General features: G+C 36.1%; 1 protein-coding gene across 9 annotated transcripts in view; it reads left to right on the forward strand.

Annotated features, from left to right (window-relative positions):
• The window catches only part of UTRN (utrophin), a 339,362-nt gene that overhangs the window by 248,712 nt on the left and 78,646 nt on the right, over positions 1-12,004 (forward strand). For all 9 annotated transcript variants that reach the window (XM_086877551.1, XM_086877555.1, XM_086877553.1 and 6 more), the window contains one exon: positions 10,213-10,342. In XM_086877551.1, the coding sequence (XP_086733677.1) occupies positions 10,213-10,342 (130 nt within the window). The remainder of the gene's footprint in view (positions 1-10,212; positions 10,343-12,004) is intronic.

A 12,004-nucleotide genomic window follows, 5' to 3' on the forward strand; every position in this document is an offset into this window, starting at 1 on the left:
TGGGTGTCCCCTGTTTGACAAGGGGCTTAAACTCCCAGTAGAAATCTATTTGTTATTTATGTTCTATGTGGCTCATGATGAGGGAAAATTCTCTGCTACTTGAAACAAACACACACCCTTCCACAAAAAAAAAAAAAATCCAACCCCACACAACTATGTTTTGATACTTACTGCATTGCTGCTGTGCTGTAGAACATATGAAATATTACACTTGGGACTTGCTTTTTTTGCCTTTTTTCCCCCCTTCTTCTTGAATGCCGTTGGCTTTTACAGATATGGCACAGGTGCCAGGTTCTGTGTTTTCATGTTCCTCTAACTTCTGATGACAACTAGAATGAGGTGAAGGCAGTGACTTAAGCAGAAGGGAAAGTCATGTTGCCCTTAGGGTATTCCTTCCTCTTGACTCTGATAAATGCCTGGAAAATTGTCTGAAGTAGAGTAATTCCTCTTTCAAACATTACTCATTTTTTTTCAGTAATGGTTTTACAGTAATCTTTCTCTACTGAGCAGATGTTGGATATGCTAGTACACGATCCAGAGACAGGAAATTCTGGAGAAGTGACCCAAAGCAGAGATCCAGCATAATCTGTCATGTCACAATAACAAACTGTGTGGTAACAGCCTTACAAAGATGCTGTCATTTTAGATAGTTTTGAAAATGGGAAGCCATAGTAGAAGAGTTGAAAGCAAAAAGCTACAAGGGAAATTGAAGTAGACTGTGGTGAGGAAGACACTTTGTTGACTGTTTGGTTATTATTCAGTTGTCTGTCTGGACCATTTACTTCCAAAAAGAAACCAAAGTGACTGTTTCTAAGAAAGAGGAGTAATTAACACTGACAGGGTTTCTGAAGCATTTCCAGTAGCAGTCCTCTCTCATGTGTGCATGCATGCATACAGAGCAGGAGCACTGGAGCTAGCCTCAAATTGCAGCTGGTCCCTAGCATTTTTTCTGCTTCAGTATTCAGCTGGGCTCTGTTGCCTGTGCTTCCTCCTGCCCTAAAGGGACTATTCCTCCCCTTACACAATTGTCATACTGGAGATGCTCCTTTGAGACTTGCAGTGTTCTGGTTATTTATAAACTGTAGGTGATGCAGTATAGTACAGTCACTATTTCTCTTGGTGATCACAATTCATTGTCAAGGACGCTGAGGTACTCTTGCACCAAGGAGGCTGACGTAAAGAAAACCTCTCATGAGATGTGGCCATGCTCACAAAGTGCATCCTATCTTTTTATACTGGATGAATACTCATAGTGCTGCATATCACAAAGTTTCTCTTAAGTGTATTGAGTTTGAACTGTAATTACTAAAAGTCTTTCTCAAGACCTCTGCGTTAATACAGTAGGTACCGTTTATCAGTGAAGTAACTTATGATAACAAACATACTTGACTTGTCCCATTGGTGTTCTTTTGAAGTAATGCAGAGGAATCTTAATCACACAAAATGAACAAAAGGTGACCTGAGTTTAACTACTCTTAACAACAATGCAACACCCAGCTTGTTAATTGTGGCATCATTTCAGTTTGAAGCAAGGAACTAATGGCAGTTCATCAATGCTCAGCAATCACACAGCCTAAGCAAACCCAAGGCAGTCTGTTGCCAGCAAAGAAAGAAAGAGGAATGTGTCTCTCTTATGTTGAAGAGATAGATGCTTACTGCTGAGGTTGCAGGAAAATAGGCAGTACTAACAGGATATTTGAGGCCTCTTGCTCAATTAAGTAATAAACCATTTAATATGCAGCAGATGTTTTGTGTGTCTTGTGTCAGGCTAGAGGAAGTACATGTTTTGGATGCATAAACAGAATAATGGTTTTTTTTGTGTGTCCTTTATCCCTCCCCCTTTTTCTGTGAGTATTTTCTGACGTAAAAGGCAGAAGTTATACCAGTTGCTACCCATAAAGAAGATGGAGTTTGATGCTGACAGTTTTTCCACCATAAACTCATTCGTTGGGTTTTATGTGACTGAGTATTAACTGTTATCCAAAGCTACTCGGTTATACACTGTGCAGTGCACAGTTACACAGTTTGAAGCTAATTAGAGTTAGCATTGAGGACACAAATTTCCTTTGTTTCTTCAAAGGAGGTACAACTTTGAAGAGTGTGGAAGAAATGTAACTTCTGTTCTGCAGACAGCTTTACAAAACAGTTTCATCTGGAATGGAAGGATCGTTATTTTGATGGTACATTGCCTTGTCTTTAAGGTGGCTTTTTAGAGAGCATATATTTTTAAATGTCTTTGAAATAGACTCAGTGCAATGCTTTACTTGGCATTGTACAGTGATCTTTTCCTGTAGGGTTTTTCAGGGCTTTTTTGGCAGGCAGTTTAAAATGTTATTTTATCTTTGCTGATATCTTACTGTCAGTCCCCTGTGTCTGGACACCAGTTCTTGTATACTTTAGATTAAAGGTTTTGGTTTGTCCCTAAGTTACATATAAGTACTTGTCCTGCTTCTGACAGGAGCCAGGAGCAGAGTCTGGGGAGAAAAGCAAAAGAAAAATGGAGCAAGTATAGAGGGTTAGTTCTCTCCCTGCTGTTGATCAGAGATCATCATCTCATGTTGATCAGAGATGAACATGCCTGTGATGATGCTGTTGGTTTACTATAAAATAAATAAAAACAAATAAAAAGAGGTCAAGTCTTCCAAGGTTGTTGATATCAGATAGCTATCATGCTCCCATAGTTAGGAAGGTTTGGTGGGATTAGTTTTCCTTCACCAAAAGCACAATGTAGTCCTTTTGATGTAAAACTGAATGTGTTTTTACTGGCAGTTTGGCATTTGAAAATTGGTTCCACTGCTAGCAGGGTAATTACTGCTGTTGTGTAAAAGTAAATACTTCTTCACCACACGAAGAGTAGAAAGCTGCAACAGCTTCCCTCTCTCTTCTTCTTTCAGTCTCCACACTGATTCAGGCATTTTTGCTGTCTCTGGGGTGCAATCTGTATGAATTCTTGTATTAAATCCTGATTAGGTATGTTAAACAGATTTTTTTTCTAAAGGTTCCATTAAAAACATTTTTTCCTATGCACAGCATTGTAAACCAAGCCTGTTTTAATCTACTGCTTTTGTGTAGTTTATATAAGCCATCAAATTTAATGATTCTCATGCCCCTTTTTAGCTGTCATATTACAATGGATTTCAACCAAAATGTGCTCACTTATATTAGAAACTTGCTGAATGAACAAAATAGGCATATTCTATCAGATTTTGTTCTGTTGTTTATATGATATTTTTTTAGTACTTGTGGTACAGTGAAATGCAAAGTAAGGACTGAATATAAAAACATTGCTTTCTTGAAGGAGAGAAGAGCCAACAAAGCAAGTTCAGTGGATACGCACTGTGTAGCAAACCCATCACAAATGGGCTCCACTGGTCAGAGTGGATATATTTCTGGGGATTTCAGTAGTTGATTCAGTTGAGAATTCACATTAGCACACTGAAGCCTGTCTTTTCACTTTTATTAAGAAAATAATATCTTTTTAAAAAAGGTTTTTGGTAATAATGTCTTTGGCATTAGCTCGAGGATGCATGGTGCAGGGATTTTTTCACCCAACATAGTTCCTAATCATATTTAAACCACACCCCACCCCCAACATAAATAAACAAATTTTAAGACAAAAAAAAGAAAACCCTTTAGGCATTCTGTATTTTCTAGTCCCTAAAGACTATGTTCTGTTGAGCTTCCAAACTTCTCTGGGCAACCAAGTCATGGTTATCATTGACCTAGAAACACAAAGTCTCATTTCAGTGGACTAGGAAATAAGAAGTCAAGTTACATAAGATTATTGGTGCTGGGAGACATATTAATGAACATCATTATGCCTCATTTTTTGTAACCTTTGCTCAATTAAGCAGTGTCTCCCTTTGTCTCTAGTTGGACTTAAATCCTGTAGCATCTCTAGGGAATGCAGGACTTGCAGTTCTTGTTTCAGAAAAAACCAAAGAAGTTCTTTCTTGGAAAATTAACTGTATAAAAGAAAACAGTTTAATTTTTAAGAAAAAGCATAGCCCTGTGATCTTTAATTTAAGAATAGCCTTTTAATGTCTTTTTTGATGCAATCTGTGTGACAATGAAACTTAATTCTGCCTTTGTGCTGTAGCCCTGGATTCTTTTCTAGTGGAGAAAGAAGGCCTTTCAAAGTCTTTGTGAGGTTATTTTAGGTTTGGGGTTTCCAAACAGGCTTCAAAACATCTTTTCCTGATTTTAAAATGCTGTTAGATGAAGATGGAGGAAATAGCCTTACTGGTTTTGTATAGCCTGAGTGGTTCTGAACTATAACGAGTTCTGAAGAAAGTCAATTACCTTTCCTTATATTAAAGTGTCTCACAGGAATGTACAGATGCAGTTTGAGGTTGTCAGTTTATTGGTTATCAGTTTTTAGAATGTCAGTAACAGCTTTGTGTTTCTTGTCTCTAAGTCTGAGCAGTCGTGATACTACTTTACTCCCTTCCTCTATCTCTTTCAAGGCACTACTGAGAAGTCCTTCGTTTTGAGAGATGTTTTAGATGCTTATTTTAGGTAATGTGTGTCTAGTAATGCATATTTGGAGGTGGCTGGTGTTTTTAGTAGGTAGCACAGCCTCCAGAGAGACAAGGGAAATTAACAAGGGACAAGAAAGTCTCTGGGAAAAAGTATTCCTATTTCTGGCCTGAGGCATCTATTTTGACAAATCAAAGGGAAAGTCTTAAGTAAGCTAACATTTATTTGCCTCTGGTACAAGATCACCAGCATGCATAGTCTAATTCTCTTTTTCCTATTTATACTTTCAAATTCTTGTCACTTTAGTTTCCTTGTGCATGCAGACAAGAAAGAGGAATTTGCTATAGATGTGACTTCTGGGTCTACATTCACATTGAGCCCTTGTAGTTGACACCCTATTTGCACGCCCTTTATTGACACTACAGCAAAAGGGAGAGCAAGTGGCAAATGGTAAACTGAGAGACAGTTTAGAAAAATGCAGCCTTTGGCAGTTCTCTTTGGTCCTTTTTGAGATATCTGTTTAGATTCTTCTATTAAAAAAATAAATATAAAATACTCAATATATATTTATTATGAAGGCAAACAGCTTCCATTTCTCCCCCCCCCCCCCCCCCCATATTTCCTTTTCTTTCCCTATTCTGGTGTTGGTCTCTGTTTGTCATTGATTTATCAGAACATATAGGATTCAGTCTCATCTTTGAAGTCCCATGTGCTACATGTGTCTTTGTAGGTGTCTGTCTCTAGATGTTAATAGTTGTGTGGTGTAGAAGCACCATTTTTCTCCTTCATTATTTCTCTTGCCACATAGATTTTGTATGAAGTAGTAAAAGGTAAATGCATGGTAGACTGCATGATCTCAAGTTAAATATTGCTCTTTATTTGACTATTTTCTTTATCAGATGGGGTGGACACATAAAAATTGACTTTTACAGAGACCAAAACGCTTCCGGAATTTTATGCGTGCGTGTTCCATTAAATAATATCTGACAGGAAGGAACAGCTTTTAAACACGCTATGCTTATTTTCTTTCTAGTTCATTCTTCAGTGATGGAGACAGCTGGCAGAGGCTCTGTCACAACCTTTATCTCCGTATCATCTTTATAAATAATTCCTCATCTCACTCTGAGTTTGCTCAATCATCCTGCTTATTTTTTTCCATTTCATTTTAGTGTATAAAAGTAACAGGAGTTTTTCAAGCACCGGGTGCAGAAGAAAGATGAATAAGTAGTTAAATGCTACAGGAGCTGCTGATTGGCACATAAGGCTACAGTGTGCTGAACTGATATGAGTTACAATAACATGCATCTTTACTTCCTTGAAAGAGTGCATAATGAGACCTGATTTAAATATGTTCTGTTTTTAAGAAACATCCCATGTGTTTTCTTTGAAATTAGCTTTGCCTTCATCTGTTGGAACTATTAAGCAGATCTGCTCCTTGAATTATTCTGTACAAGTCTGTACAATTCAAATGAGAAAAAGAGACTGTAAATTAACAGTGAGTAATTTTGAAAGTCCACTTACTATGCTCAAAAAACAGTTTTAAGGTGCAGCTGAAGGAAATAAGTGCTTTCAGGATACACTAAACAGTGTAAAAGCCACAATAGCAAAAGTTTCAAAGCTTGTAAAATTTTGTAATGCCCTGGTTTTTAGGCAACTTCCCTTTCAAAAATCTTAGCTTACAAGAGTTGGGTTTTAAATTAGAAATCAGATATATCTTTAATGACAAGAGGGCAAATGGGTTTGATTATCTTGGTGCAATAGAGCAAATGGTCTCTCTATCTGGATTTCCAGAGTTGTAAAGGAAAAAACTTTGTTTCACAGTCAATGAAAGAGGAACAAATCAGAATGGAGAGTAAATCACTGGCTCATGGTTGAAAATCATGGAGGTGCTTTTGTTCTCTTCCCTGATAGGGGGATGGTGTTAGTGGGGTCCTGGGTTACTCCGCTGTAGTTGGCTAACCTGAGACCTCATGCCTGCAAAATGAATGCTGCAGTGCTGGTTGTAGTTACTGCTTTGTTTCATGCTGCATAAAATATTTCAAGAGAGTAGTTTTGTAAGCACTAGCAGACAACTTTTTTCAAAGTAAGTTTTTTTAAAGTATTTTTGGCTAGTATTGTTTAGAGTCAGCTATGAAACCAGTTTGTGTTGGCACCGCATCAGCACACCGTATTTTAGGTTTTCATGACTTTTTTCCCCCTCTTTTATAAGAATCAAGAATGTCTAACATTGGTGTTGGTTTTTCCAGGACTCTTGCATGTCCTGGTTTATGTAGGAAGTAAGAATGGATTTGCAAATCCAACAGAGCTGTGTAAACCATAGACCATGGATTTAATAGTCTCTCACCTGTAAGATTACTGAGAGAAGTGAAGCTTTCATTTTTTAAACCATTACCTAAAGTACACAATAATTTTTCAATTTATAATTGTTACATGAAATACAGTGGTATGAAATACTGCCCAAGTTGTGTACAGCCCCTTTTTGTATGACCAATATAGCTTAAAAATATTATTGTGCTTTTGTAAACATAAGAAAGCATAGTATAGGGAAAAAGAAATGTGTTCTCTCTGTGCTCAGTGTTTACTTTTTCATTTTGCATTCACATCTGCATGCTCAACAGGACTCAAAAAATACTTGCATCCATGTGTTTAGCTTATTAATGGACAGTTTCAGTGACAAGTTATGAGATGCTTCTCAAGCTGGTGTTTTTGCCATACCTTCACCTATTTAATCTATACCAAAACTCTAATATTAATTTTCTCCCAATTTTCTCCCTGAAGTGCATAGCCAGCAACAGGAGGGGAGTTCTCCCGCTTCTAAAACCTGTGATCCACTCAAAGAATACAAGTGCTTTAACTGTTTTATGAGTAATATCCTTGTCTGCTGAAGGAGGCACATCCATTCTGAGTAGCCACTGGAGGGGTATCTCCTGAAAAGCGAAATAAACCACCAAAATATATGATTGTACTTCTTATTGTATAAAAACCTTTACAATAACCAAATTCAGTATTGCAGGTTTTATGTTCCTTGCTGGGCTTTTTATGACTTACTCTGTAGTGTTCCTCTTGATGTGATTTTTCCAATGAAATCTTCATTTTGTTCATTCAAGGCAGATGATATTTCAGCTCAAGATCAGACTTATAAGTGGGTTTTTTTGGGTTTTTTTTTGTTCTATTGCAGAGAGGTTTGCAGGGACAAGAGATAGTATTGTTAGTGTGTGCTTGGTTATCCTTGCACTGTGTACTCTCATTGCTTGTCTTGTTTACTGGCAGACACAGAGAAATATATTGAGTATTGCTAAGAAAAAGTTATGCAAGTCTGAGTGCATTATTTTTGCACCTGTGGCATAAAAAATAACCCAAAACATAATCTAGGAAGTATGTGGTGTGCTCAAGGTACTCTGTTGCTAATTGCATATTTATATTGCATAAATAATGCTGATTTTAGTAGTATTATTTCAGTGTATGTTTCATTTCATGCTAAGGGAGTTCTCTGTCAAAAATATTGATAAGGATTGCCATGGATGACTTATAGCTGATGAACTCTATGGGCCAAACTCTTAAAATCTTTGTGTTGTCAACCTCAATTTGAACAACTTCAGTAGCAGGGATATTGGAGAATTAAATCCAAGGTCTCTTAGGTCAAACTTGATTGAAGTTTTATTGAGGGTCAGGAGAAACTGATGAAACACACTATGTGAGGGTAAACAGGAGAGACAGTAGAAGAGATCCATTCAAACGGCAGAAATTTCTTAGCATACTCAAAATATGACATAACTTCCCTTTTCTTATATGATTTGGAAATATTTTGGAAGTTATATGGAGGGAAGAAAAGTAATTCTAGAAATATTTCATACATCAAAGTGTAGTAATCAGCCCTCTGTTTCTGACAAAGTTTTTGAAATTAAAATACATTATATTTTACTGATGCATTCACACAGGTTCTGCTAACCAAACATCTTTTTTAAATGAGGAATTTTTTGAGCCATAATAGTGCAATTCCCTCTTTCTTGAAACAAATTCCCGGGTAGAGACTGCTTTAATGATTTGTAAACCATGGATGAGTCAAAGTGTCTTATCCTAATGTGTGCAATGTGAAATTAAAGTATTGATACATACTGTGATGAACTGAAGAGATTCTTCATTAATGTTGCTTTTACAATGCTTCCATTTCTGTATTTTTTTAATAAGGAGGGCTTGTTTTTTAAATGGCAATTTTCCTTACTGTATGTAGTATGTAAAAATCCTACAAAATCCTACAAAGAATATTGTTGCTACTCAGAAGCATACAGAGATAGCACTGTTCTGAGGAGTGTTTGTGTAAATACAGCAGTTAATGGGTACTGAAAGTTGGGCTGTACAATGCAGGTTCCTAAATGTAATGGAGGTTAGTTACTGTGTTTTCAGTGATTAGTTTTCGTTGAGTTTATTTATTTTTTTACATGTTTGTTTATATGTTTATTTTATTTGAAGCAGTAGAATGGAAGCATTTGGAAAGATGATGAAGATAAAGGAATGAAGTGAGGGTGGAGGGAGGAAAAATAACATCTAGTCTCCTGCTAAGCTAAAGTCAAGATGAGGGTGTTTTTTTGTGACTGAGGCATCAAGAGGCTAATGAATGAAAATGATAAGACAGCATTTGTCATGCTTTTTTGGTATCTGTTTTTCAAACTTTTCTGTGGCAGAACACTCATTTTATTATATAGTGTTGTCAACACCAACTAACTGCTTTTTTCTATCTGGAATGAGGCCTTAGCAAATTGTGACAGCAAAATAAGCCTTGACTATTTTAATTAGAACTAAAAAATACATTGTAAATAATAAACATAGCATTCTAATAATATTTAAAGTATCTTCTTTTGTGTTTCTGTGTGTAGAAAATAATACAAATAAAACAGGAAAAGCAGTTTCCTTCTAGGTGTGACAGATTTATGCTTTATACTTGAAGAAGACGCTTCCTAAGAAACTTAACACTTGACTACTTATAACCCTTTTTTTCCCCTTAAGGTTGGTTACACTTAACCCTTCAATAAAATCATAAATATTGGAGTGCAAAATATCCTGAAATTAATTTCCACCCCCGTGAAAAAATCTTACATAGAAATTGATTTTTTCTTTCTGTATATGAGTTTCAAAGGGGTTTTGAATAATAAAGATCAAAATAATTTTTGAGTAATTTAAAAGATAGCTTTTTCACAATATGTTATCACAATAAAATTTCTGATACATGTTTTCTAAAAATATTAGTAAATAGTGGACAGAAACAAGATGTTTCATTTTCTAAGGAATGTTAAAAACCAATTATTCTTAGCATTTTGTAAAACAATTTTCTGAAGTCTCAGTAGGTGCAGTTTGCCTTTATTCCAGCTATCAAAAAAGTTAAGTCTGTTGTAGCAATCTACTATATGTTAGCAATCCTGTTGAAAGCAATAAACCCATTAAATTTACTTATTAATAGAATTACAATGTTGTAGTTTCACTTTGTTAGGCTTTTTTTAAACTTACCATCATCACCTTTCTTGTGCTCCTTCCTTCAAGTCAATTTCCTAAAAATTACCCATCCAGCCCCAATGTCTTGCTGCTTCTGTTTTGTATAATTTGCATTTTATCTTGCAGTCTGAATAATGTTGGCTATTACTCACTCACTAGGCAGGTGTGGTTGGAGATGAAAACAGAGAAAACGATATAGTTCACAAGGTCAACTTACAAATGCATTCTTCTTTCCCTTCCCAAAAGGCACTGAGGCGTGAACTGAAGGATAAAGAGCAAACCATTCTCAATGCTGTGGACCAGGCACGAGTTTTCCTTGCTGACCAACCAATTGAGGGGCCTGAGGAACCAAGGAGGAGCTTGCATTCAAAAACAGGTCAGAAAGTACTCACTTCCGGGGAGGGTCAAAAAAGAGAAAAGGACTTGCATGTCTCTAGTACATATTTTATATCCCAGTTACTTGCTCAGACCTCAGAATTTTCTGAATGGCATCCTCATGGCTTTTATTTCAATGTTTTAGACTCATGAGTTACTTCTCTTCTGTATAAGAACTTATATTTTAATGGAAGAAGTAGAAACAGCTCTTCTACCTTTTCCAGTTTTTGGTTCAAAACACTAATGATAGTTCTGTTCTTTTTTCTTAACACAATAACATATGCACCTTAAATGTATTCAGAATAGTATAGAAAGTAATAGTACAGAAAAGTTATAGGATTCCCACTCAAACATCCATGTGTCTATTGCAAAGTTTTACTTCACCAGTAGAAGTAAGCATTATTTAGTGGTGTATCTCATTAGAAGCAAAATCAGCTTTAGGAAGGCAGTCATTACAGAATCCTAAAGATTTGATTATTAGGCAAATCATTGCTAAGGAATGGAACCACAGCTATCCTAGAAACTATTTTTGCACAGTGTTTGTTGAAATATTACTCTAAATATTAGGGACCTACAAGAGGGTAATAATTTTTCTCCACTCTCCCACAACCACAAAATAGGAAATTATCTCTGTAAGTTCTACAATTATATCTCTGATATTAGCTACTGCATTATGAAGTCTTGCTTTTAGTTACACAAGAACTGTTCTTGGAAAATGTAATAATCTGCTTTTGCAGAACTATCAGTTGCTGTAAGATGTGAACAATTTACTGTTCTGTATAATTTACAAAATTATAATATATCTGCTTTTATCAGGAGTTAGTTTTTTTATTTCCATACATCATCTTACACATCTCCATTGCAGACTTCTTAAAATTGTTCCCTGGAAACAACTAATCTTTAATGCATTCATCATCCACAAATTTTTAAGTGGTTTCATATTCCCTAGTTCAACTTTGTGATAAAGTTTGAATAGCTGGTGATTAAAGCCAGTGAACCATTTATCTCATTGATTAGTTCTGCTGGTACCTTAGCTTTACTTCTGTTTTGAACTCTTGACTCCTGAAAATACTCAGTTTCTCTTTGCTCTCAAACCCATTTGCTATATGGCATCTCTGATGTTTTAGTTGGTCTAAATCACAAGCAACCTTGCAGTTGAAAGGTAAGGATGGTCTCTGTTCATTCTTTCATACAGAAGTTTAAAATTGCAGGTTCTCTCCTCAAAAACATAGAACCTCTCAGCGCAAATGATGCCAGTACATAAAACCTTACCAATGTACAATGTTCATTTTCTAACAGGATTTGATATCAGTGATCTGGTCAATGTTGATTGATGGGAAACTGCAAGAGCAAACTTCAGATGATAATATGCATCATAAATTCTTGCTATCCAGTCTATTATGATGAAGATTATTATTATTTTGTGCTACACCAATGGCAGTGAGAACAATATAGCAGGGAATTTGGTGACCATGGTAAACTGCATAGCAATAATAGCCATGGTCTGCAAGTGATGTGTGCATGTCTCTGGTCTAGTCATCGTATTTGGAAACCAATCATGCTCAGACTGGGAAGCCTCATACACACGTACTGAACTTCTTTTCCTCCTTCTTCACATGTTCTACTTCCATGGACTTTTTTTTGAGCGTGTGATGGATTAGTC

This window comes from Cyanistes caeruleus, chromosome 2 (assembly GCF_971803275.1).
Source record: "Cyanistes caeruleus chromosome 2, bCyaCae1.hap1.1, whole genome shotgun sequence".
Classification (NCBI taxonomy): Eukaryota; Metazoa; Chordata; class Aves; order Passeriformes; family Paridae; genus Cyanistes; species Cyanistes caeruleus.